A 20,998-nucleotide genomic window follows, 5' to 3' on the forward strand; every position below is an offset into this window, starting at 1 on the left:
CCCCCTCCCCCTTTGGTGAGCCATTATGCCCCCATCACGATGCCGCAAAACGAGGGGCCATAGCTATGACGTTGACGGGCTAGGCGTGCAAATACACCGCCGTATTACAAGGTTATAACCACCTGCCTATGGCTCGAGTCTTTGCATTGATGTGAGTTACAATTACATTGATCTTGGGACCATGCTACATGTGAGTTACAAGTCTAAATTACACATTAGAATAAGTATCTGAAAGCCCCCTTCTTGAATCATCGAAGGCTACATCATTGCGGTCTAGAACTATCTATCTATCGTTTGTTGAAGATTTAAATGGTGGAAGCCTCGATAGTCTCAACTGGGACGGTCTGGACTGGAGCGGTAGTCACGGCTGGAGCAGTAGTCACGGCTGGAGCGCTAGACGTTGCTGGCTTTCGCTTGCAGACATTGGCTGGGGCAGAAGTGACGGTGCCAGTTGGAATAGTGGGGACGGCTGTTGGAGTCACGGCAGCGACGGTAGAGGCCAAGGCGGCAATGGCAATTGCAACAGCAGAGAACTTCATCTTTTCGTGACTGATAGACTGAATAAAACACTGCATCTCCTGAGGAAGCGGACTCTGTTTTATACTTCTTTTGCTTCCCCCCTTTTCGCCTTCTTCGATTGCCAAATGCGGAAAGATGAGATTGATTAGATTACTAGCGCGTTGCTGATTGGCCATTGCAATGCGCCTATTGACCGTCTCGGCGTGCATATCTTTGCAACTTTCACCGCCAATAAGATAAAAATAAAGAGCGGTTGCCTTTTCATACATGTAGTACGTACTGTACGCTGCACTATTTACTGCACGACGGACAGTTAACGGCTGCATGCATGGGTGGAAGGAGAGCCGCCTGTCTTCCGATGAATCTAACGTGCATGGACTCCCACATATGTCAACCTCCTAAGGTCCATCAATTCCCTGCAGCAGCTTGTACTTCATTCTGTTTACTAGTTGCCCTTTTTTTAATTCTATGAAAATAGGGAAACCATCTTCGAATGCGTGATTTTGGAGTTAAGGAATAGAACGACAAATGTCAACTCCGTGCACGCAGTTGAATCAGGCCTAGATGCTCCATATGTGGGTCGATGGTCGACGATTACGTACGATGCAGCAGACGAACTGAATTGCTGAGGTTTGAACTCGGTGGCGGAGGTCTATACTAGTGTACTACCATATTGCTTGTGGCCTAATGCCACACCCCTAAAAGATTCCGTGCAAAAAAACAAACTTTACCTCTCTGCTCTACCGTTACATAAAACTTTGGGCGGTGCCCAACAAATGCTCATCAGTGCGAATTGGTCTATACAGTTGCAACTCTCTCAAGGAGGAAACACTTGTTTGCAGATTATTGGTCTGCCATCAATTCCACGACGGTAGTATAGCACAGAACTACTACGATTAGGACAGAAGCTCTTCCATTTTTGATTCTACCTGATGGTTGAATGGGAACAGAAGTGTAAATGGCATGGTAAGTATATTTTACCCTTCAAGAACAGCGAGCATCGTTTTGCTGCTGACGATGAATGATGAACAGTACATGCAAAAGCTTCGCAGGGGTCGCTATGTGATGAGTTCGGTTACCATTTTGCCAGTTGCCAGTTGGAAGAGCCGCGTGCGGCGATTTCGGACTGAGATAATTTATCAGTCTCAGATATTCACGCAGACTGCCTCCCGGCCCGGCAATTTATTTGGCACCAAAAAATTTCAAAATGCGACTGGATCAAAGCCATAGATAGAGATGTCGAGACCAGAGTACACTGCGCCCCCGGAGGTGTTCTATAACGATGACGAGTCGAAGAAGTACACGACTTCATCGCGAGTGCAACATATCCAGGCAGCGATGACCCTGCGAGCCCTGGAGCTGTTGAATCTTGCTCCGAACCAGCATATTCTTGATATCGGATGTGGATCTGGCCTGTCTGGAGAGATCTTGACGGAAGAGGGCCACATGTGGGTCGGTATGGATATCTCAGCGTCCATGCTGGGCAACGCACTGGACAGAGAGGTCGACGGTGACCTGTTTCTGGCCGATATGGGCTCGGGGATACCGTTTCGTGCTGGGTCCTTTGACGCCGCCATTAGCATTTCGGCAATCCAATGGCTCTGTAATGCGGATACTTCCCTGGCTGACCCGAAAAAACGACTTTTGCATTTCTTCCAGACTCTCTTCTCCGCCCTTAAGCGTGGCGGCAAGGTTGCATGTCAATTCTATCCTACTAACGAGAAGCAGCTCGATGCCATTCAAGGCGCTGCCAAACAGGCAGGCTTTGGCGGTGGTGTTGTCATTGACGATGCAGAGAGCAAGAAGAACAAGAAGTACTACCTCGTACTAACCGCTGGTGTCAGCGAGGACGGCATTAACCTTGAGGGTGTCAGTGTTGATATCGAACGACGAATCAGAAAGCGAAAGCAGGACGAGACTAGAAAGGATTATATCAAGCGAAAGAAGGAGCTCATGACGAAACGAGGCAAGAAGGTTGCCAGAGACAGTAAATACACTGCGAGAAAACGACGGCCCAAGTTCTAATCCATTTAATTCCTTATGTATATTTAATGACGACCAGTTTTACGAATTTACACACTCTCGGCGTAGCCGAGCTACAGGGGGGGGTTGAGGGATTGGGCACCAAGTGACTAGCGCGCTACAACTATTAAGACTGTCAATGTCATGGAAACTTTAACTACGTATATGGTATCTCATGTCAGTAGTATAACCAGTTACGAATAACCAACCAGTTACGAATTGTCAACCAGTTAAATAGGCCAATTATTTAAGCACTCAAGAGTAGCCTCATGGAATGCGGCGGAAGCGAATACTCCCAACCTTCGCGCGTCGCACCTTAAGAAAATTGGCTGTGTCACAACACCCTCTCACTTACCAACAACGCATTTGAGCAATGTCGGATGCCGAACTATTAGAGCAGATCGCCAAGCTAGCAGGTAGGTTAGACGAAATCTATCGAATGTTCACACTAACATCGTGTTATAAAGGTGCGATCAACCGGCACAAGAATAACAGTAATGGTAGTCTAAATAGCAGCGTTAGTAATAGCCGTAGCAATAGTGCGCCTCCCTACCGGTCGCGTCCGGCGCCATATTACTCACAAAGAGGAGGAAGATGGGGAAATAATCAGCAGGGCCGCTTCAGTGGAGCCCAGTGGACGAACCCAAAGACAGCAAAGGCTAATACGAACGCCAAGGTGACGAAAAATACAACGAGACCGACTCCGTCGACAGTGGAAATTAACGGTGTAGTGTACAAGACATCGAAGCACGGATCGAAACTAGTGCGAGAAGGGATACCCGAAGGAGATTCCACCCCGAAGAAAGCCGTCGTAAACGGTGTTCCGTATGTGCGGACGAAGTCAGGCAACTTGATGAGACCCAAGCATATTGACAAGGCCTGTCCTTATTACACTAAAACTGGTATATATCCATTCCCCCTACTCTCTAATTTTGCATTGAATACCTGAGATTACTAACATTAGCGTTACGCGTGCTGTTTAGGCACTTGTGGACGAGGGCTATCCTGCCCGTACAAGCATGATAATAACCATATTAGCATTTGTAAGCACTGGCTGATGGGCAAGTGTAATCGTCCTGATTGCACGTTGAGCCATAAACCCACCGCTCACAACTCACCTCTTTGCCAGTTTTATCTCAAGGGTAACTGTACCAGCGACAATTGCAAATACACGCACATGGACGTTCCTGCGGGGGCTCCCGTGTGTCGGGAATTTGCAATTGACGGGTACTGTGAAGAGGGCGACAAATGCAAAAAGAGGCATGTGTTTGAGTGTCCCGACTTTGCGTCTACTGGCTCATGTTCAAGGCATGGTTGTAAGTTGAAGCATATTCTGCGCAATAGCGAGCATCATGTAAAGCATACTGAAGAGGAAAGCAAGGCGAAGAACATTGACCTTGACATGCTAGCTAGTGGGCTTTATGCTAAAGAGGAACAAGATGAAGATGAAGAAGTCGAAGAAGTCGGAGAAGAAGAAAATGAAAGTGAAGAGGACTCTGACGAAGAAAGCTCACCGGAATCAGAAGTTGATTCCGGTGACGATGACGACTTTTCAAAAGATTTTATAAAGATATAATGCATTAATATACAGGTAATTTGTCATCTAATATTATTAATGTCGGTTGACTGGGATCAATCGCGACATGGGGAAATAATCGCGTTAAAATATCATGGGTCGAGCTACAGGCTGTTTAGTCCTCCGGGGAAGTTGAAATTGAACCTGGTGAAGACAACGACTTTTCGAAAGATCGCATATTCAAAACTTGTAATCGAATTTTTAAAGACGTTGACTAGGATATACGATGGAGATTAAACATCCCCGATACAGTCCAGTTACGGCGGGTTTGGGGGACAGGTCCCTCAAAGTAGTGTAAGTTTAACGAAGTTGAAAGTGAACGTGTACAGTCAAACCTATTGCATGTTAAAAAAAAGCTTTATGTAGTTATAGAAATGTATCGCTGTATGGCCTCGCACTATCTCAATTAAAGCAAAGTGCTTCTAAGATAATGGACTAGCAAGAACACCCACGGCGAAGTAGCTCGACGAAGCAGGGAACGGAAAAATATCCACTGAGCTATTTAGACTCTGGATATCTTTCAACTGACGCAACTGCTAGCAACTCTGTCTGCAGGACATCGAAGCCGGCTGAAGCATTAGCTTCGATTGTAATAGTTATATATCTTAAGTGATAGTATAACCTACTGATGTTGAAGAAGAGAAAAAAATTTATCGGGTGGTGGGCCTTTTATAGTCCAGTGCGCTCGCGGCACCCGAACTGTTGACGCGAATTGACAACCTTTTCCAATTACGTACTACACTGTACTGTAACGGCACGGTAGCGTAACCACATAACTGACACTTGATACGCGCCTAGCCATGGTGCTTGCCACTTGAGGAGTTTAGTGATGGCGTCTAGAGATTGTCCAGAGAGCGGTAATAAACGCCGTAAAACCGAGGGCACGATTCACAGCTTTTTCACCGCCTACCCCTGTCCGGCAGTATATTGTCCCATCTGTTCAACTGAGATAACTCATCTTACGGAGAACCAGCGGTATCGCCATGCAAACCAGTGTCTTGGAGAGGAGACCGAGGACGAGGTGGAGGTGGAAGAGATCAAAATTGAACAGAAAACGGTTGAGACTGTTGAACTCGACACTGTTGTCGATATAAAATCCGAGACCGATGACGATATAAACCATGTGACGGGTGATGATATTGCTGTTGAACTCGAGGCCGGCGACGAAACTGTTGAATTCGAGACAGATGACAGGATCGCTGGTGAAGACAAAATAGCGGGTGGCGCCGACGACAGTATAGCTGTTGGTGATGATTTATTTGTCGACGATGGCGTGGAATTTGAAGCTGAAAGCTGCGAAGGAGAAGAAACCTATATTATCCTCGCCGAGTCTACGAGTGTAAAAGAAAGCGACGAGATTTCGACGACTTCGTCTAGTTCTAGCAAGGACAAGAAGGGCAAAAAACCACCCAAGAGCAGGCCATACCCATTCTACAAGGTAATTGAGATTGGCAACACGAAGATTGCTGTAGATGCGTTTTGCTATGGCCCTATTCAGTCCGTAACGTCGTTCTTCCTTACGCACTTTCATTCAGACCATTATGGCGGGCTGTGCAAGAGCTGGAAGCACGGCATTATCTACTGCACGCCGGCGACAGCCAATTTATTACAAATGCACTTGAACGTCGACTACAATATAATCCGAACTATTCCGCTGAATGAGTGGGTAGTCATAGAAGGTATAGAGGTGCTATTTCTCGATGCTAATCATTGTCCCGGATCGGCAATCATTCTATTTCGAGCCCCCGACAAGACTGTACTTCACACAGGGGACTTCCGTGCCTCTGTTACCCATCACGTTGAGCCGCTGCGCGCCCTGCTGAAAAAGCAGCCAATAGACACCGTCTACCTCGACACAACCTATCTCGATCCGACCTACATGTTCCCGTCGCAGCAGAGCGTTATCGAGAGTTGTGCAGCGTACGTGGAGCGGTTTGCTCAAGGCAAGTTGGGCACTCTGAAAACAATTGACCGGTTTTTCCAAGCCTTGGGCTCGAGTACTGCTACCACTATATCTAGTACTAGTAGTACTAGTAGTGTAAAACCGCTGATCCTGGTTGGAACGTATACTATTGGCAAGGAACGGCTGGCGGTAAGTATTGCAGAGGCATTGGGAAGCAAAATCTTCGCCAGAGAACGCAAGATGGAGACGTTGCAAGCATTGGAAGACGCCCACCTCTCTACACTTCTCAGCAACTTTGGAGTCGAATGTGCAGTGCATCTAGTGGGTATGCGAGATCTCACCTGGCAAGGGATCAATGATTACTTCGGACCCCTTCAGAAGAAATACACCCACTGTCTTGCATTCATTCCTACGGGATGGAACTTTCGCGGCTCCAAGTCCCATGCTCATACGTTTACGATAAAAGAGCTTGAGCTGTGCCGCCAGATGAGGGGCAAGGTGCAGCTGTTCAAGGTCCCCTACTCGGAGCACTCAAGCTTCTCAGAGCTGGAGGCGTTCTGCACCCAACTCCCCATCCGGCGCGTCATCCCTACAGTCAACACGGGCACCATCAGCTCCCGCCGCAAAATGTCCTATTACCTCGACCAATGGATTGGAGGGTCTTGATTCATTACTACACTACGCTATCTAATATTACCGGGTATACGCTACTGGATCAATGAAGGGCTTACGCAGTGTCTGTGGTTCACGTACCGTCGATTCACCTGCACCATCGTCTAAACAGACGGTTGCCATGGAAAAGGGCGGGATACGCGGTAACGAACCGCGTAGACAGACAAAAATCGCCACACGCGTCTCGTTTGTTTACAAAAGTGCCACCCCTGCAGGCGTGCCCAAAAGTTTCCTGGTCCCCAGACTACGCCGGCGCCGCCCTCCTCCACCCTTCGCAACTACATTGCCTTGTCCTCCCCTCGCCCCTTAGTGGGCCAATATAATTTTCCCCATTTTGGTTATAGCACCCCATTGTATAATCAAATTCTGGGACCCAGGGGTTATTGTCGCCTGTAGTTTTTAATTTTTTTGTTGTTCTGCGGGTTACCCTGCCGGCGGCCAGTGCCCTGACGGCGGTCCGGTTGAGTGGGAGCGCGCGTCGGGAGAAGGTCTCCAGCAAAAGGTTTTCTTGTTGCCCACACGCAGTGCATATTGGCCTGGCGACCAACCTTGTGTGCGGAAAACCAAACAAATCGGCCTTTTTTTTTTTTCGGTGGACCAATTCGACACGAGACGGCACTTTTTTGTCACTTAAACTTTTGACTCTCCCCGTGGCACGGCACGATCGACGAGAGAGAGAGAGCGAGAGGGAATCCCGGTTATCGAAGCCGCCGACAGCAGACTTGACAGACGAGAAAGAGAGAGCGAGCGAGAGTTTGAAACCACGTCACACGGACATTAGATATGGATATCGCAATCCTTTTAGAGAACGCCCAGAAGCCAGGTACGTTGATTAATTCTCCTTAGTTGTTGTTAATGGCCGCTAATAATTTGTGTGTGTAGACCAGCAGATACGGGCACAGGCTGAGGCTGAGCTTCAGGATGCCGCAAAGAACCACTTTGTGCCGTACCTGGGCATGCTCACCCAGGTGCTGGCGAGTGCTGAGCAGCGGACCGAAGTGCGCATGCTGGCGGCGCTCAACCTCAAGAACGAGCTTATTTCAAAAGACGCGCGGAAGCGCAACTTCCAGTCGGAGCGATGGATCGCGCTTGACGCGGACGCGAAGACCCAGATCAAACGGACTGCTCTCGAGGCCCTTGTCTCGGGCAACACGCCCGTTTCGAACGCGGCGGCGCAGCTCATTGCGGCCATTGCTGACATTGAGCTGCCGCGCAGCGAGTGGCCCGACCTGACGAGCGTGCTCGTCGCCAACACTGAGGTGTCGCAGCCGACGACGGTCAAGCGTGCGTCGCTGCTGGCTATTGGCTACATTTGCGAGAACGCTGACCCGGCCAACGCCGGTGTCGCATCACAGGCTGACGGCATTCTGACGGCCATCATTCAGGGTGCGCACAGCCGCGAGCCCGACACGAGTGTGCGGGTGACGGCGCTCAATGCGCTGGTCAACTCGCTGAGCTTCGTGCGGGCCAACTTTGCGACCGAGGGCGAGCGTAATGTTGTCATGCAGGTCGTCTGCGAGGCGACGCAGTCGGAGGACTCTGAACTCCAGGCGTCGGCGTTTGGCGCCCTCGGGCGAATCATGAGCCTCTATTACCAGTACATGAAGCCGTACATGGAGCAGGCGCTGTTTGGCCTCACCGTCAATGGCATGCACAGCAAGGACGACATGGTGTCGAGCATGGCCGTCGAGTTCTGGAGCACTGTGTGCGAGGAGGAGATTGACATCTCGCTGCAGGACACTGAGCTTGCGGAGACGGGCGGCGTCCCACCAGATTGGCACCGCGAGAACTTCCACTTTGCCCAGAGTGCCCTCGAGCGCATCCTGCCCACTCTTTTGGGGTTGCTTACGCGCCAGGAGGAGGACTACAACGACGACGACTGGAGCGTGGCCATGGCCGCCGGCGCCTGTCTCCAGCTGTTTGCGCAGAACACTGGCAATTTCGTTGTCCAGCCAACGCTTGATTTTGTAAGCAAGAACATTGTTTCCCCCAACTGGCAGGAGCGTGAGGCTGCTGTCATGGCGTTTGGCTCCATCCTCGATGGCCCCGATCCCCAGCAGCTCAAGACGCTTATCGGCCAGGCGCTGCCGCCGCTGCTGGGTCTCATGAAGGACCAGTCCCTCCACGTCAAGGACACGGTCGCGTGGTGCATTGGCCGAATGGCCGATCTCGTCATTGAGGGCATCAACATTGAGCAGGACCTGCCGCAGATCATTGACGCGTTGCTGTACGGCCTGCGCGATCACCCCAAGGTCTCGACCAACTGCTGCTGGACCATTATCAACCTTGTCGAGCAGTTGAACCAGGAGGGCCCGCGTCTCGAGACCTCTGAGATGTCGCGGTATTACCAGCCCCTCGTCGAGGCGCTTCTCAACTCGGCGTCGCGGGACAACAACGAGGCCTCGTCGCGAACCTCTGCCTACGAGGCCCTGTCTACGATGGTTATCTTCTCTCCACACGACGTTGTTGGTATCGTCGAAACGCTGAGCAGCGGCATTCTCGGCCGTCTCGAGCAGACGCTCGAGATGCAGAAGCAGATTGTCAGCACCGACGACCGGGCAGTTGTCGAGGAGCTGCAGATCAACCTGTTGGGCCTGCTCACCAACATTATCCGGCGAATTGGCGACGAAGTCCTGTCGGGTGCCGACAAGCTCATGCTTTTGTTCTTGCAACTGCTGGAGAACCGGCTGCCCAACTCGCTCACCGAGGAGGACGTGTTCATTGCCATTGGCGCCGTGGCCATGGCCATCAACGAGAACTTCCAGAAGTACATGGACGCGTTCATGCCGTACCTTATGCGTGCTCTCGAGGACACGGACAGTCAGACGTGCAACACTGCCATTGGCCTCGTGGCCGACATTTGCCACTCGCTCGGTAGCAACGTGCAGCAGTACACGGACACCTTCATGCGGGCCTTCATGGCCAACCTGCAGAAGGAGGACGCACCGAAGGAGATCAAGCCCATGATTCTGTCGTGCATTGGTGACATTGCGTCGTCGGTGGGCCCACAAGGGTTCGCTGGCTACCTCGGCGGTGTCATGCAGGTGCTCGTGGAGGCCTCTCAGATCCAGGCTGCGCCCGACTCGAGCTACGACCTCATGGAGTACGTCGACCGGCTGCGGGAGTCTATTGTTGACGCATACGTCGGCATTGTGGCTGGCTTCCGGGACACGCCCGACGCGCTCTCAACCTATGTTCCTACTGTTTTCCAATTCCTCTCCATGATCCAGAACGACTTTGAGTTCATGAAGCGGGAGTCGATTATCCGGTCGGTTGTCGGCCTCATTGGCGACATTGCGCAGATGTACTCGAGCGGTACGTTTGCCACGTACTACCGAGAGTCGTGGGTCACTGACCTCATCCGACGAGCCCGCGATCGAACCTTCTCCTCCGCCACCAAGGATACTGCTCGGTGGGCTCGAGAGCAGCAGAAGCTGCAGCAGCAGATTGCTTAATACCAACCCCCTTTCCCTACCCCCCACCCCCCACCCCCCACCCCTAGTATTTATAGCAGAGATGATATGATTTGGCGACTGCGAGTGATACCATACTAATAATTTAGCGTTTGATACAGAGAAAAAAGGATGGTCTATCAGGATTTCACGAAGTCGGAGAAGGAATTGTTTAATAGATTGTGTGTATTTTGGTTATATACATAAAATGGAACAAAATATTAAGAGTTCATTACTTGAGATAGATCTTTCGTGATTGAGTCCCAGAAGGCTTGAATCGACATTACTTGAGGCAAGATGGTTAGATCTTTCTTGATCGAGTCCCCGAGGGCTTGGATCCAGTGGCTTTGGTAGATTCTGTAGCTCTGGTAGATTCTGATTCGGGGTTCGTCTTTGGCACGATTTTCTGCGGCTCCTCCGCCGTCTCCTTTTCCTGCTGCCTCAGTCTCTCCTTTTCGGCCTCTATTTCCGTAATGAACCACGTAATTGCTGCCCAGAGGCCAGCCGCAATGAGCGAGAGCATGGCAAAGTGGTAGTTCCACGTCGCCACGAGCAGGCTCACCAGCGTCAGCAGCAGGGCGCCAAACGAGAAATGCGTCGCCTTGATAAGAGCCGGGTTGGCGCCGGGCTCGAGGATCGACTTCCACAGATCAGTAACGAATTCCATATTTTTTACTAATGAGTGGGGGGGGGGAACGGGTATTTGGAGGAGGAGGAGGAGGAGGAGGGGGGGGATATATTTTTATGTGAGCGGAGGAGCAAGGTGCATCACGACAAAACTTGCGACCAGATGAGATTTGCGCCGAAGGAGCCTGTCGAACTCAATCCGCCAAAGGACGACTCATTTACGTTTGAGCAGCTCGCCGAGTTCGACGGTAAGTCCATTATGACTGGGGGACAATATCTAACTTTGTCGTGTAGGGGTCAAGAACGACAAGATCTATGTCGCTATCCGGGGTACTGTGTTTGACGTGACCAAGGCCAAGGAACGGTATGGCCCAGGGGGCAGCTACCATGTATTTGCTGGGAAGGACGCCTCATGTGCGTTGGCGAAGAGCTCGCTCGAGGCGGAACACGTCCACGACGATGTATCCGCCCTTACCGACAAGGAGAAGGAGACCTTGGAGGAGTGGATGATGTACTTCAGCCAGCGGTGAGTATCAATTGTGGATGTTCTCTTGATATATATATATACTAACGCTAGTGTAGATACAACATTGTAGGCAAAGTAGTTAGCTAAGGAAAGTTAAAAGAAATATATAATTCGACCTCAGGGGGGAGGGGAGGTAGTACAGCTGTGGGGGATTGTAAGGCCTGGGGAGTTATGAGAAGAATACAGCCTTGGGGTCAAGTGGGCGTCCATCTGGTCCAATTCCATGTTCTGAGAACCGCTGTTTGGTGAATATTTCCCGTGCCTCGTCGAAATCAATGCCTCTTTGCCGCATGAGCCGCTGAATCTCTTTCTTTGCACTGGCATCCAGCCCTTGGCGGGCGTCACCAGATGCGATATTAGTGGACAAATCGAAATTCAGAGAGGAGAGGCCAGCATCTTGGTCAGCGAGAAAGGAGTACTGTTGTCTATTGAGGTATCGCGCTGCGAATGCTCGCCATGTCGGGACTGTGAGGGATCGTAGTTAGTTGCCGCTTCTAGTATTAGGAGGAAAAGACTTACGCCAGTATCTACGGGTGACATATAGTACACAGGCCATGATCATGCTTATCGCGCATGACAGGAATATTATGCTTCCCCATCCAGCCTGCTCTTCCAGTCGATTGCCTGCCATGGTCCTTCGTGGTAATATATTAGATAATGTCAAAGATGGCTGTGAACCGGAAGGCCGTTATGTCCGGGCCGAATTCCCCGTATAGCCATTCAACATGAACAAGCCAAGGCGACGACTATATAAGGGCCTAGTTTATTCTAAACCCGGGCGTAGCCGAGCTACGGCCCAAGTGGCTAACACGCTACAACTAGCAAGACTGCCAATCCCGTGAAGCTTTCAACTATGGTACATATACTATGCATCATATATCACATGTCAGTACCGGTAGTATATGTTCAGCTTCTACCATCTTGCATCTACTGTATTAGCGCAGATCAAGGTTTTAGGCATATATCACATATCAGTACATTTCATAGCATCAATATGTATAGTTCAATTGTCTTCAGGATTGCGTAGTGAGTCTACGGAACAATGGTACACGGGATGATTCAGCTATTTACAAACGTTAAAAGATGGAAAGGGTAAGAATGCATGAGTGGTTACTTTCGACGTCGCTCAGCACGTCGCAGTTCTGCGTCGATGTCGCCCACGTCGTGCTGGATGTTGCCCCGGAGGTAGTACAGCTTGGCCTTCTTCTTGGCCTTGACTGGGTGTCGCAGGATCTCCAGAGAAGTGATCTCGGGGCTGAACACGTTATATACCATCTCGACAGCAGTGCCAAGGATCTGATTCCGCAGGGTGATGGTTGATCCTACGCTGCTTCTGCTGACGCCCATGTTCATGCCGACAAAGGAGCTGCCGTCCTTCTTTCGCACTCGGACAATATCGCCCGGCTTGACGGACTGCGGGCTGCTTCGCGCGATAAACTTCTGCTTCTCGCCCGTCGGGTCATACTTGGCCATGAGATGCTTCTCAGTTTCGAGCACGGCGGTGGTGCCCCTGGGGATGGCTCGAGCGGTCTGCTTGTACACATCAATGACATTGGTCTTCTTGACTGGGATAATGAAGGTCCGCACCTGGCCCAGGGCCGCCGTTCTCGGCAGACCCCGTCTTGATATCAGGCTCTGAAGCATAGTCCACTGTCGTGTATTCACACACTTCGTGATCTCTGAAATTTTCAAATTTTCGATGGTGGCCGCCAAACTCCCAACGCGCGCAACGCCACATAACATTTACGATAAGCCCACAACAACCATCAGTACATTGATACAGGGGACGAAAAATACGATGGTGAGGGTTCTAGTAGAGGCCTTCCCTGGGCTGAGAGACTTTGCAGTTGACCTGCGTCAAGGAGATGGAGTGGATGAATGCCTCGATGAGATATTCGTGCGCATCCCGCCGGTGGTGGCTGATAACGTTTACGTCACACTGAAATCAGGCAAGCCCTTTAGTGATTGCGGTGAGTTATTGGCTCATGACACAGTGAGCGTTTGCCTTGTGGGTCGACTATGCGGTGGCAAAGGGGGGTTAGGCAGCCAGCTGAGAGCACAGGGTGGGCGTATGGCGCGACGCCGACGGCGCCAGCCTACAGAGTCAGAAAACGATCAGTACCGAACGCTGGGTGGCCAAAGAGTAGGGACCGTGCGGCGAGCCAGGGACCTGGCCAAGGCATTGCAAGCGAAGCCAGAGCTGGAGAAGCAGGCAAGGGAGAAGAAGAAGTCAAAGCTCAAGGCCATTGTTGAGGCTGGAGAGCGCAGTCAGTTTAACAAGAAGTTTGACGATGCGGCGTTTCTCGAGCAAAGCGAGGAACTAGTAAAGAGCGTGCGAGAATCGGCTTCTGTACAAGCTGCGGCTGAATCGAGTAGTGCCTCTTCATCCAGTCCAGCTTCATCTGCCTCCAGTAGCAAGAAACCCAAAGGCATGGACTTCTTCGATGAAGACTATTCTAGCGATGATGATGATGACGAGTAATTTATTTCTATTTATGACATGTAGTAACTGTTTGCATTTTTCTGCTTCGTTAATCTCTTTTCATTGATTGTGTTTCATTAGGACCGAATCGTAGAGAGTTATTATGGGAACTTTTACTGAAGCTTCGCGAGTTTCGAGAATAGCTCACTATGCCATAGTTTTGCAAACTCTGGAGAAATTGACATCAGCAATGCCTCGCTTGTTTCGAAAATCTGTTCTGTGCCATCTACACTCTGTTGAAAGTTAGTTGTATTCGGTCTCAGTCGTTGGATCATCATACCCATCCGGCGGAGGTGATTTGGACTCGATGCTGCTCTTCTTCAAGGGTAACCACGTGTAGAACATCTCCTTCTCGCTTCATACTTTTCACAAAGCTGCTATATTCTTTAACAACTCCGTTTAACTCTTCATCTTTGTACACGATCCCCATGGTTATCCGAGGAATCTTTGAGTGGTCTGGAGTGCCGGTCGCCGAGAAACCCCAATTGATTTCAGCCACCCTCTACTTACCTTTAATAAATACGAGATATAATGTAGTAAAGTAACAAAAAAATAGTCGATATTTACAAGTATCCTACAGAAATAATTTAAAGGCTTTTAAGCCATGACTCGAGTGATCAAACCAGTGGCGACAGTTCGGCCACCCTCTCGGACGTTGAATCGCTGGCCGGCCTCAATGGCGGTTGGGTGAACAAGCTCGCAAACCATCTCGGTGTTGTCACCTGGGAAGATCTGAGTGGACTCCTCAACGCCCTCTGGGAAGGTCAGGACAACGGTAACATCAGAGGACGAGATGAAGAGCTGTGGTCGGTAATTGGTGCCGAATGGAGTCTTTCGGCCACCTTCAGCCTCGGTGAGAACGTAGAGGGAAGCAAGGAACTTGGTGTGGGCCTTAACAGTGCCTGGCTTGGCAATAACCATACCTCGCTTGATGTCCTCTCGCTTAACACCTCGGAGCAAAAGACCGGCGTTGTCACCAGCCTGGGCCTGGTCGAGCTCCTTCTTGAACATCTCAACACCGGTAACAGTGGTCTTGATTGGGGTCTCGTTGAAGCCAACAATCTCAACCTCCTCACCCTTCTTGAGGATACCTCGCGAGACTCGGCCAGTAGCAACAGTGCCTCGGCCTGGGATAGAGAATACGCCCTCAATTGGCATCATGAAGGACTGGTCAAGGTCTCGGACTGGGGTTGGGATGTGCTCGTCAACGGCATCAAGCAGCTTCTCAATAGCCTGGACACCAATCTCTGGTCGCTTGCCCTCGAGGGCACACAACGCAGAACCCATAATGACCGGGGTGTTGTCACCGTCAAACTTGTACTCAGAAAGAATTTCTCGCATCTCCATCTCGACCAGCTCCAGCATCTCCTCGTCCTCAACGGTGTCGACCTTGTTGACGAAGACAACCAAGTTCTGGATACCAACCTGTCGGGCAAGCAGCAAGTGCTCTTTGGTCTGCTGCATGACACCGTCGGTGGCGGCAACGACAATAATGGCACCGTCCATTCGGGCGGCACCGGAAATCATGTTCTTGATGTAATCAGCGTGGCCAGGGCAGTCAACGTGGGCATAGTGTCGCTTGTCGGTCTCGTATTCAACGTGGGCAGAAGTGATCGTGATACCTCGGGCCTTCTCCTCTGGAGCCTTGTCGATGGCATCGTACGCAAGGAAGCTGGCGCCACCCTTCTCGGACAGCACCTTGGTGATGGCGGCGGTAAGAGTGGTCTTACCGTGATCAACGTGACCAATGGTACCAATGTTCATGTGTGGCTTCTTTCGCTCAAAGGAAGCAAATCGCATGGCCGTAAGCGGAGTGCTCTTTCGAAGCACCGGCATGCTTCGAGCTGCCGCTCGCAAGCTGACTCTCAATCCGGAAAACATGGTCTACTCGGAGTAAGGAGAAAGGGTGAAAGGGTTGGGGGTGAAAATTTCATTTTCATTGGTCGCGGACGGAAAATTTCACTACTTTTCTTCCTCGCGTGCGCAAGCGAGATCCCGACGCTCCGATAAGATCCATCCCGAACATTAACGACACCCGTAGAGAGCTTTGTACAGTACTGTATTGTCGTAGGGGACACCCTCGTTCCCCCCAGGCCCTCGTCCCGTGCTCCACCGCGCGGAGGCTCTATAACAGCATAAAGTGGTACAGCTAAAGTTATTTCTCCGCGCTGCGAAGACACAGGGGGGGCTGGTCCCCCCCCCCCCCCAAGGTGATGAGAAACTCTCCCAACGGCATGGTAACAGCCCCACGGCGCTGTGGCTAGTGGAACACAAATTCTTCAAAAATGTTGTTACAGCCACACTAAATGATAGCTACACCGCCACGAGGCCATTTGTTACACACATACAATGGTGGGGCGTCGGATCTTCCCTTCCTGCAGAAGGTCTGGAATGCAAATCAATACGGGTTAGTAATTGAACAATACATGTATATAAATAGAATGCCGTGTAGCGTGGGGTCATGAATGGTACTCGCGCATCTTTTTCAAGAGCATGCGGTTGAGCCTGTCGACCTCATTCTGTGTTTCCTCGAGCCCTTTTTCAATGTTGAGGTCCTCGATATCGCCTAATAGGAAAGTATGGTGTGAGTTGTGGGCGTGGGGGAAGGTGGGGACGGACATACCAAAATTTAGCAGCAGGCGGTAACAATTAGCGATGAGTTCGTGGTCAATCAGCTCGAATTCAATCTCTTCAATAGCGTGTTCTAAGATAGCTCTGGAAGGCGCGGTCATTGAGATAATGGTTGGACGTTCCTGGTGATCTCGGTTGGTATTTATCTGTGTCCTTGGCTATATGACGACAAGTAGGTAGGGTATGGGGTTGTTTCAAGACTTAAAACGGACAAATTAATATATATCCTCATTGTTCGCCTGTTGTAGGAAACTAATCAATTTGTACGGTGGGATTGCATTTGATAGCGCGGCCTACTGGGTAGTTGCATTGTACATGTAGTTCTACAATACTCCACGTAGGGAGACGCAGGAATGCAACACAACTGCAGCCATGCATCCGACAGCCGCTATACGATACAACGGGAGAAGACTAAGCTCCAGGGGTACTGTCGTATATATATTACGGTCGTGGCATTTACCTTGTCGTAGGGCAGAAAAGTTGTATATTGTATGTAAGGCACTAAAACACAAAATTGATCTCGTCGTCAGCGGGATAATACCGCTGTGGCCGCTTCGGCTGCTGTTGTTGCTCTCGCTGCTGGTGGTGCTCCTGCCTGCATAACTCAAGGAGCTTTTTACTGCGTTTGGCAAGCAGGTACTGTAACGTGCTCAGCTCTAAACGCAGCTCGTCCATTCGTACATCTGTCGCGGAGTAGCAGTATGTCACTCCCCGACACAAGGAGGTGGTTGGACCGGTACTCGCAGTGCTATAGCTAGCAATGGACCCCAGTGAGGTGCTTCGGCTCGCCGCGGGCGACGGCGAGTGCGAGCCATATTCCATGGCTAACCGTATGTGCAGTTCGTTCCGGCCCAGCCGCTCCAGCGATGCTATGTGACGTCTCTTGTACGTGATTTGATCCTGCAAGTGCAAAATGCTGCTCTGCAACTCATACTTCTTCTCTTGGAGCCTCATTCCAGTTTGCCGTGCCGAACCAAAAACGAGCTTCGACACGTTAGTGCTTAACAATGCGTTACGATTCTTGGTAGCGCTTTATAATGCTTTGATTCTTGTAAATAGCGCTTTATGGTGCTTTATTATTCTTGCAGGTAGCGCTTTTTAATGCCTTACGGTTCTTGCAAATAGCGCTTATTAGTGCCAACCTATTCTTGCAAATAGTGCTTTTTAAATGCCTTAAGATTCTTAAAGGTACCGGGTAGATGTGCGATTTTTTGGAATATGTCGCTGGTACTGCCAATGTCTCTTTCCCTATCGCCAGATGTCGCACTGTGAAGAACCGAAAGAAAGAAAAATCCTTCAAGGAAAATGACACCTATAAATCGCACTAATTTTTCTAATCCTAGGGGTGCGAAGAACCGTTACGCCTCACCCCCGGCAAGTGGTTCGACCCACACCGATCAGGCAGCTAATATCGTTCCACGGCCCAATAGAGTAAACTCAATTGGGTAGATCCTTCACCATCGAAGACTCGCAGGGGTACAGTATCCTTCTGTCAAACTCTAACCAGGTACCGTCCCGCGGGGTCGGCCCAAACCAGCCCTCTCCTAACCTCCTGTCATAAGAGAACTTTGGTACAAAGAGCGACTCCTGCCATATGCGCCGTTCCTCAATTCTAAATTGCCCCCTCCCTCTGCAGAGGCAGTAGTAATACGGTGGTATAACCGATCGTACATAACTACAGCCGGGGTCCTTTCTGACCGCATGACGTGCGCTGTCAGCCGGGATGAACAGCCCCTTCTCCCGCGATCTAGGCAACTGCCCGCTGGTGAAACTCTCCTGAATACACTGCAATGCACTACCATCTGATGTTCGTAGTCTACATCTCAATCGACGGTGGAGTATTTCTTTGTACCTCGACAATTAATAGCCATTGTTGCCTGGTCTTTCGATGACATGGCGGTCCATCGAAGGGTGTAGGGGTATGTGCGGCTGGGACTAATGGCACGCGGCTGGAGCAGCTCCGTTCTTTGAGTCACCCCTCCGGGCCAACCAATGCGAACCATTTTCCGGACAATCCTTGTTAGCTCTCGATTCCCCCCGTAGCTAAGAAGAGAAGAAATCATGTCAAGGCCCCAGCCACATTACTTTGGAGCAGGCCCAGCCCTGCTGCCGACCCCCGTGCTGGAGCAGGTGTCAACCGAGCTCCTCAACTACAAGGGCAACGGCATCGGTCTCGGAGAAATTTCCCATCGGTCCAAGGATGCCATTGCCGTTATCGACGCGGCCAAGGAGAAGGTGCACAAGCTGCTGGATGTACCAGACACGCACACCGTCTTCTTTGCCCAGGGCGGGGGCACGGGTGGCTTCGCTTCGGTCGTGTACAACATGACGGCCGCCCACGTTGCCAAAACGGGCCGGCTGGGCACGGCCAATTACATTATTACTGGCGCCTGGAGTCAAAAGGCCTACGAGGAGGCGGTCAAGCTCGGCGTGCCGGCACACATTGTGACCAATGCCAAGAAGCAGGCCGGCAAGTATGGATCAATTCCTCCGCAGTCGGAGTGGTCCTTCAGCGAGGACCCGTCGTATGTCTTTTACTGCGACAACGAGACGGTCCACGGTGTCGAGTTCAAAGAAGTACCGACCGTGCCAAAAGGCGTGACCCTTGTCGCCGACATGTCGTCCAACATTTTTTCGCGAAATATTGATGTTTCCAAGTTCGGGCTCATCTTTGGCGGTGCTCAGAAGAACATTGGCATTGCCGGCGTGTCGCTGTACATTATCCGAAAGGATCTGCTTGAGCGGCCGCCGATTGAGGAGCTGCGCAAGCTCGGGGCTCCAATCACGCCCAGCGTGTTTGACTTCGCGCTAATCTGCGCCAACAACTCTGCATACAACACTGTGTCGATTCTCGCCGTTGAGGTGGTGAACCTGTGCATGGCAAGCCTGTTGGAGAAGGGCGGTTTGAAGGCTCAGGAGGCTGAGTCCGACCGCAAGGCTGCCAAGGTGTACGAGGTGCTGGATGCCCACCCCGAGGTGTACGAGACTCTTGTCGATCCCTCTGTGCGAAGCAGGATGAACATTGTTTTCCGCGTCAAGGACGAGGATAAGTTCCTCAAGGGTGCTACAGAGCGGCAGCTCACCGGTCTCAAGGGCCACCGATCGGTTGGCGGTATGCGTGTTTCGAATTACAACGCCGTCGCTGAGGAAAGCATTGATCTTCTTGTTGCGTATCTCAAGGAGTTTGCCGCCTCTGCCTAGTTTGTCTCGTCTAATTGTCTTTCTAGTGTAATAAAATGTTGCGCAACTGTCGGGGTCCTAGGGGCTCTGCCCCTAGCCACGGAGGCTGGGGCAGAGCCCCAGGGTATTATGCAAACTGCCGCAGATCACGATGGGTGATATAGTACATGACGTAGATGCCCTCGTCGAGTTCGAACTGGACGACGACCAGTTCTTCGTTTCTCACTTTAAGACTAACCGACCGGCTCGATAGCGTCGCATGTAACGCGTTGGACCAGTTCTGAGGACTAATTGTAACTGAATGCGGTTCCTGCGGGTCGCTTACCGTCTCTAGCCCCGACCAGGTCGTGCTGACTTGCAATCCTTCTGCCTCGACGGCGAGCGTAAGGGACCCGTTCGGCTCCCCTGTAAGCGTCACGTGCTGGCTCATCGACTTGTACTTCTCGCTGATCTGGTAGATCTTCACCGGGCGGTCGAGGTGGAATACGATCCCCTCGGCGTGTGGGTTTATGCTCATGTTATTGAAGGGCACGGCGTCGCGCATCAGCGACACGGGAATGTCCTGGATTATGTACGACTCGTTTCCGGAGAAGTCCTTGACCCCCATAAGGCTCAGCTTGATCGAGAGGTACGCGAAGTTGTTTTTGCGCGTGAGCTTCATGACGAGCCGGTCCGTCTTGAGCTCGGCCATGGCGCTCGACCGCTGCAGCACGCTGTACAGCTGCGACCCATTGAACTGCAGGAAGATGCTCCCGTGCGAGTTGGAGAAGACGTAGCTGTCGAAAAATGTCTCGCGCTCCAGCTGGCTGACTGCCATGGCGGATTTCTCCTCGTCGGTGATCATGGACAGCTTGATCCCGTTCTCGGAGATCTCCATGTACGACTTGCCCTTTTGCAGGAAGTTACGGCATATTGCTATTCGTTAGACTGGCACTTTTTTTGCATTCTTCAAAACCAACGTACTCTGAAGGAGAGACGGATAGGACACCTGGGCTGTGAATTTCATATCTACGGAGGGCGGCGGTGGTGAAATTTCAGGTGGGGACCCGACTGTGATATGCCTAAAGTCAGATCAACGAACCTTGGCGAGACAGAGATCACCAAACAACGTATCATGAAAATTATTGGGCTTAATAATGAAATTCGTTACTATTTACTGTCTGATATAGCTGGAATTGAATATTACCACTAATTTGACTGGCAAATCCTATTCACTAAGTTTGTAATACTGTAGTAGCCTTTCAGGCGGATGCTATTGTCGTCGGAAAATGTCAGTAACGAAACTCTATTAAACGATTAACCCCCTATTTCACTGTGCCGGCTGCTATAGCTAGAATTGGATATGTATCTCTTATTTGGCTGGTCAATAGGTCCAATCCTATTTGCTCTGTTATAGTTACTATTGTAG

General features: G+C 50.9%; 16 protein-coding genes across 16 annotated transcripts; 7 read left to right on the top strand and 9 right to left on the bottom strand.

The window, feature by feature from the left end:
* Positions 1-305: 305 nt before the first annotated feature.
* On the bottom strand, positions 306-539 carry TRVA0_052S00870 (uncharacterized protein; the record flags this gene model as incomplete). The annotated part of the gene is made up of 1 exon (XM_076687204.1): positions 306-539. The coding sequence occupies one exon, from the start codon at positions 537-539 to the stop codon at positions 306-308; it is 234 nt and encodes a 77-aa protein (XP_076538577.1).
* Positions 540-1,755: 1,216 nt separating this feature from the next.
* Positions 1,756-2,544, top strand: BUD23 (18S rRNA (guanine1575-N7)-methyltransferase; the record flags this gene model as incomplete). Its single annotated transcript, XM_076687205.1, has 1 exon — positions 1,756-2,544. One exon carries the CDS (start codon positions 1,756-1,758, stop codon positions 2,542-2,544), a length of 789 nt encoding a protein of 262 aa, XP_076538578.1.
* A 370-nt stretch (positions 2,545-2,914) lies between these two features.
* Positions 2,915-4,117, top strand: TRVA0_052S00914 (uncharacterized protein; the record flags this gene model as incomplete). Its single annotated transcript, XM_076687206.1, has 3 exons — positions 2,915-2,957; positions 3,009-3,443; positions 3,525-4,117. The coding sequence occupies 3 exons, from the start codon at positions 2,915-2,917 to the stop codon at positions 4,115-4,117; spliced, it is 1,071 nt and encodes a 356-aa protein (XP_076538579.1).
* An 829-nt stretch (positions 4,118-4,946) lies between these two features.
* On the top strand, positions 4,947-6,686 carry TRVA0_052S00936 (uncharacterized protein; the record flags this gene model as incomplete). The annotated part of the gene is made up of 1 exon (XM_076687207.1): positions 4,947-6,686. The coding sequence occupies one exon, from the start codon at positions 4,947-4,949 to the stop codon at positions 6,684-6,686; it is 1,740 nt and encodes a 579-aa protein (XP_076538580.1).
* A 789-nt stretch (positions 6,687-7,475) lies between these two features.
* On the top strand, positions 7,476-10,147 carry KAP95 (karyopherin beta; the record flags this gene model as incomplete). The annotated part of the gene is made up of 2 exons (XM_076687208.1): positions 7,476-7,515; positions 7,575-10,147. The coding sequence occupies 2 exons, from the start codon at positions 7,476-7,478 to the stop codon at positions 10,145-10,147; spliced, it is 2,613 nt and encodes an 870-aa protein (XP_076538581.1).
* A 298-nt stretch (positions 10,148-10,445) lies between these two features.
* PKR1 (Pkr1p) lies at positions 10,446-10,811 on the bottom strand (the record flags this gene model as incomplete). Its single annotated transcript, XM_076687209.1, has 1 exon — positions 10,446-10,811. The coding sequence occupies one exon, from the start codon at positions 10,809-10,811 to the stop codon at positions 10,446-10,448; it is 366 nt and encodes a 121-aa protein (XP_076538582.1).
* A 123-nt stretch (positions 10,812-10,934) lies between these two features.
* On the top strand, positions 10,935-11,384 carry TRVA0_052S01002 (cytochrome b5-like heme/steroid binding domain-containing protein; the record flags this gene model as incomplete). Its single annotated transcript, XM_076687210.1, has 3 exons — positions 10,935-11,019; positions 11,066-11,297; positions 11,354-11,384. The coding sequence occupies 3 exons, from the start codon at positions 10,935-10,937 to the stop codon at positions 11,382-11,384; spliced, it is 348 nt and encodes a 115-aa protein (XP_076538583.1).
* An 82-nt stretch (positions 11,385-11,466) lies between these two features.
* On the bottom strand, positions 11,467-11,853 carry TRVA0_052S01024 (uncharacterized protein; the record flags this gene model as incomplete). Its single annotated transcript, XM_076687211.1, has 2 exons — positions 11,467-11,762; positions 11,817-11,853. The coding sequence occupies 2 exons, from the start codon at positions 11,851-11,853 to the stop codon at positions 11,467-11,469; spliced, it is 333 nt and encodes a 110-aa protein (XP_076538584.1).
* Positions 11,854-12,407: 554 nt separating this feature from the next.
* On the bottom strand, positions 12,408-12,941 carry IMG1 (mitochondrial 54S ribosomal protein bL19m IMG1; the record flags this gene model as incomplete). Its single annotated transcript, XM_076687212.1, has 1 exon — positions 12,408-12,941. The coding sequence occupies one exon, from the start codon at positions 12,939-12,941 to the stop codon at positions 12,408-12,410; it is 534 nt and encodes a 177-aa protein (XP_076538585.1).
* Positions 12,942-13,368: 427 nt separating this feature from the next.
* On the top strand, positions 13,369-13,779 carry TRVA0_052S01068 (uncharacterized protein; the record flags this gene model as incomplete). Its single annotated transcript, XM_076687213.1, has 1 exon — positions 13,369-13,779. The coding sequence occupies one exon, from the start codon at positions 13,369-13,371 to the stop codon at positions 13,777-13,779; it is 411 nt and encodes a 136-aa protein (XP_076538586.1).
* A 113-nt stretch (positions 13,780-13,892) lies between these two features.
* Positions 13,893-14,209, bottom strand: TRVA0_052S01090 (uncharacterized protein; the record flags this gene model as incomplete). The annotated part of the gene is made up of 2 exons (XM_076687214.1): positions 13,893-14,012; positions 14,060-14,209. The coding sequence occupies 2 exons, from the start codon at positions 14,207-14,209 to the stop codon at positions 13,893-13,895; spliced, it is 270 nt and encodes an 89-aa protein (XP_076538587.1).
* Positions 14,210-14,376: 167 nt separating this feature from the next.
* TUF1 (translation elongation factor Tu) lies at positions 14,377-15,660 on the bottom strand (the record flags this gene model as incomplete). The annotated part of the gene is made up of 1 exon (XM_076687215.1): positions 14,377-15,660. The coding sequence occupies one exon, from the start codon at positions 15,658-15,660 to the stop codon at positions 14,377-14,379; it is 1,284 nt and encodes a 427-aa protein (XP_076538588.1).
* A 578-nt stretch (positions 15,661-16,238) lies between these two features.
* On the bottom strand, positions 16,239-16,511 carry TRVA0_052S01134 (uncharacterized protein; the record flags this gene model as incomplete). Its single annotated transcript, XM_076687216.1, has 2 exons — positions 16,239-16,345; positions 16,403-16,511. The coding sequence occupies 2 exons, from the start codon at positions 16,509-16,511 to the stop codon at positions 16,239-16,241; spliced, it is 216 nt and encodes a 71-aa protein (XP_076538589.1).
* A 400-nt stretch (positions 16,512-16,911) lies between these two features.
* TRVA0_052S01156 (uncharacterized protein) lies at positions 16,912-17,364 on the bottom strand (the record flags this gene model as incomplete). Its single annotated transcript, XM_076687217.1, has 1 exon — positions 16,912-17,364. The coding sequence occupies one exon, from the start codon at positions 17,362-17,364 to the stop codon at positions 16,912-16,914; it is 453 nt and encodes a 150-aa protein (XP_076538590.1).
* Positions 17,365-18,471: 1,107 nt separating this feature from the next.
* SER1 (O-phospho-L-serine:2-oxoglutarate transaminase) lies at positions 18,472-19,611 on the top strand (the record flags this gene model as incomplete). The annotated part of the gene is made up of 1 exon (XM_076687218.1): positions 18,472-19,611. The coding sequence occupies one exon, from the start codon at positions 18,472-18,474 to the stop codon at positions 19,609-19,611; it is 1,140 nt and encodes a 379-aa protein (XP_076538591.1).
* A 106-nt stretch (positions 19,612-19,717) lies between these two features.
* Positions 19,718-20,596, bottom strand: TRVA0_052S01200 (uncharacterized protein; the record flags this gene model as incomplete). The annotated part of the gene is made up of 2 exons (XM_076687219.1): positions 19,718-20,505; positions 20,554-20,596. The coding sequence occupies 2 exons, from the start codon at positions 20,594-20,596 to the stop codon at positions 19,718-19,720; spliced, it is 831 nt and encodes a 276-aa protein (XP_076538592.1).
* Between the last annotated feature and the right edge of the window lie 402 nt (positions 20,597-20,998).

The sequence above is a fragment of the Trichomonascus vanleenenianus genome (genome assembly GCF_965637985.1).
Source record: "Trichomonascus vanleenenianus strain CLIB 3782 genome assembly, contig: TRVA0_052S, whole genome shotgun sequence".
Taxonomy (NCBI): Eukaryota; Fungi; Ascomycota; class Dipodascomycetes; order Dipodascales; family Trichomonascaceae; genus Blastobotrys; species Blastobotrys vanleenenianus.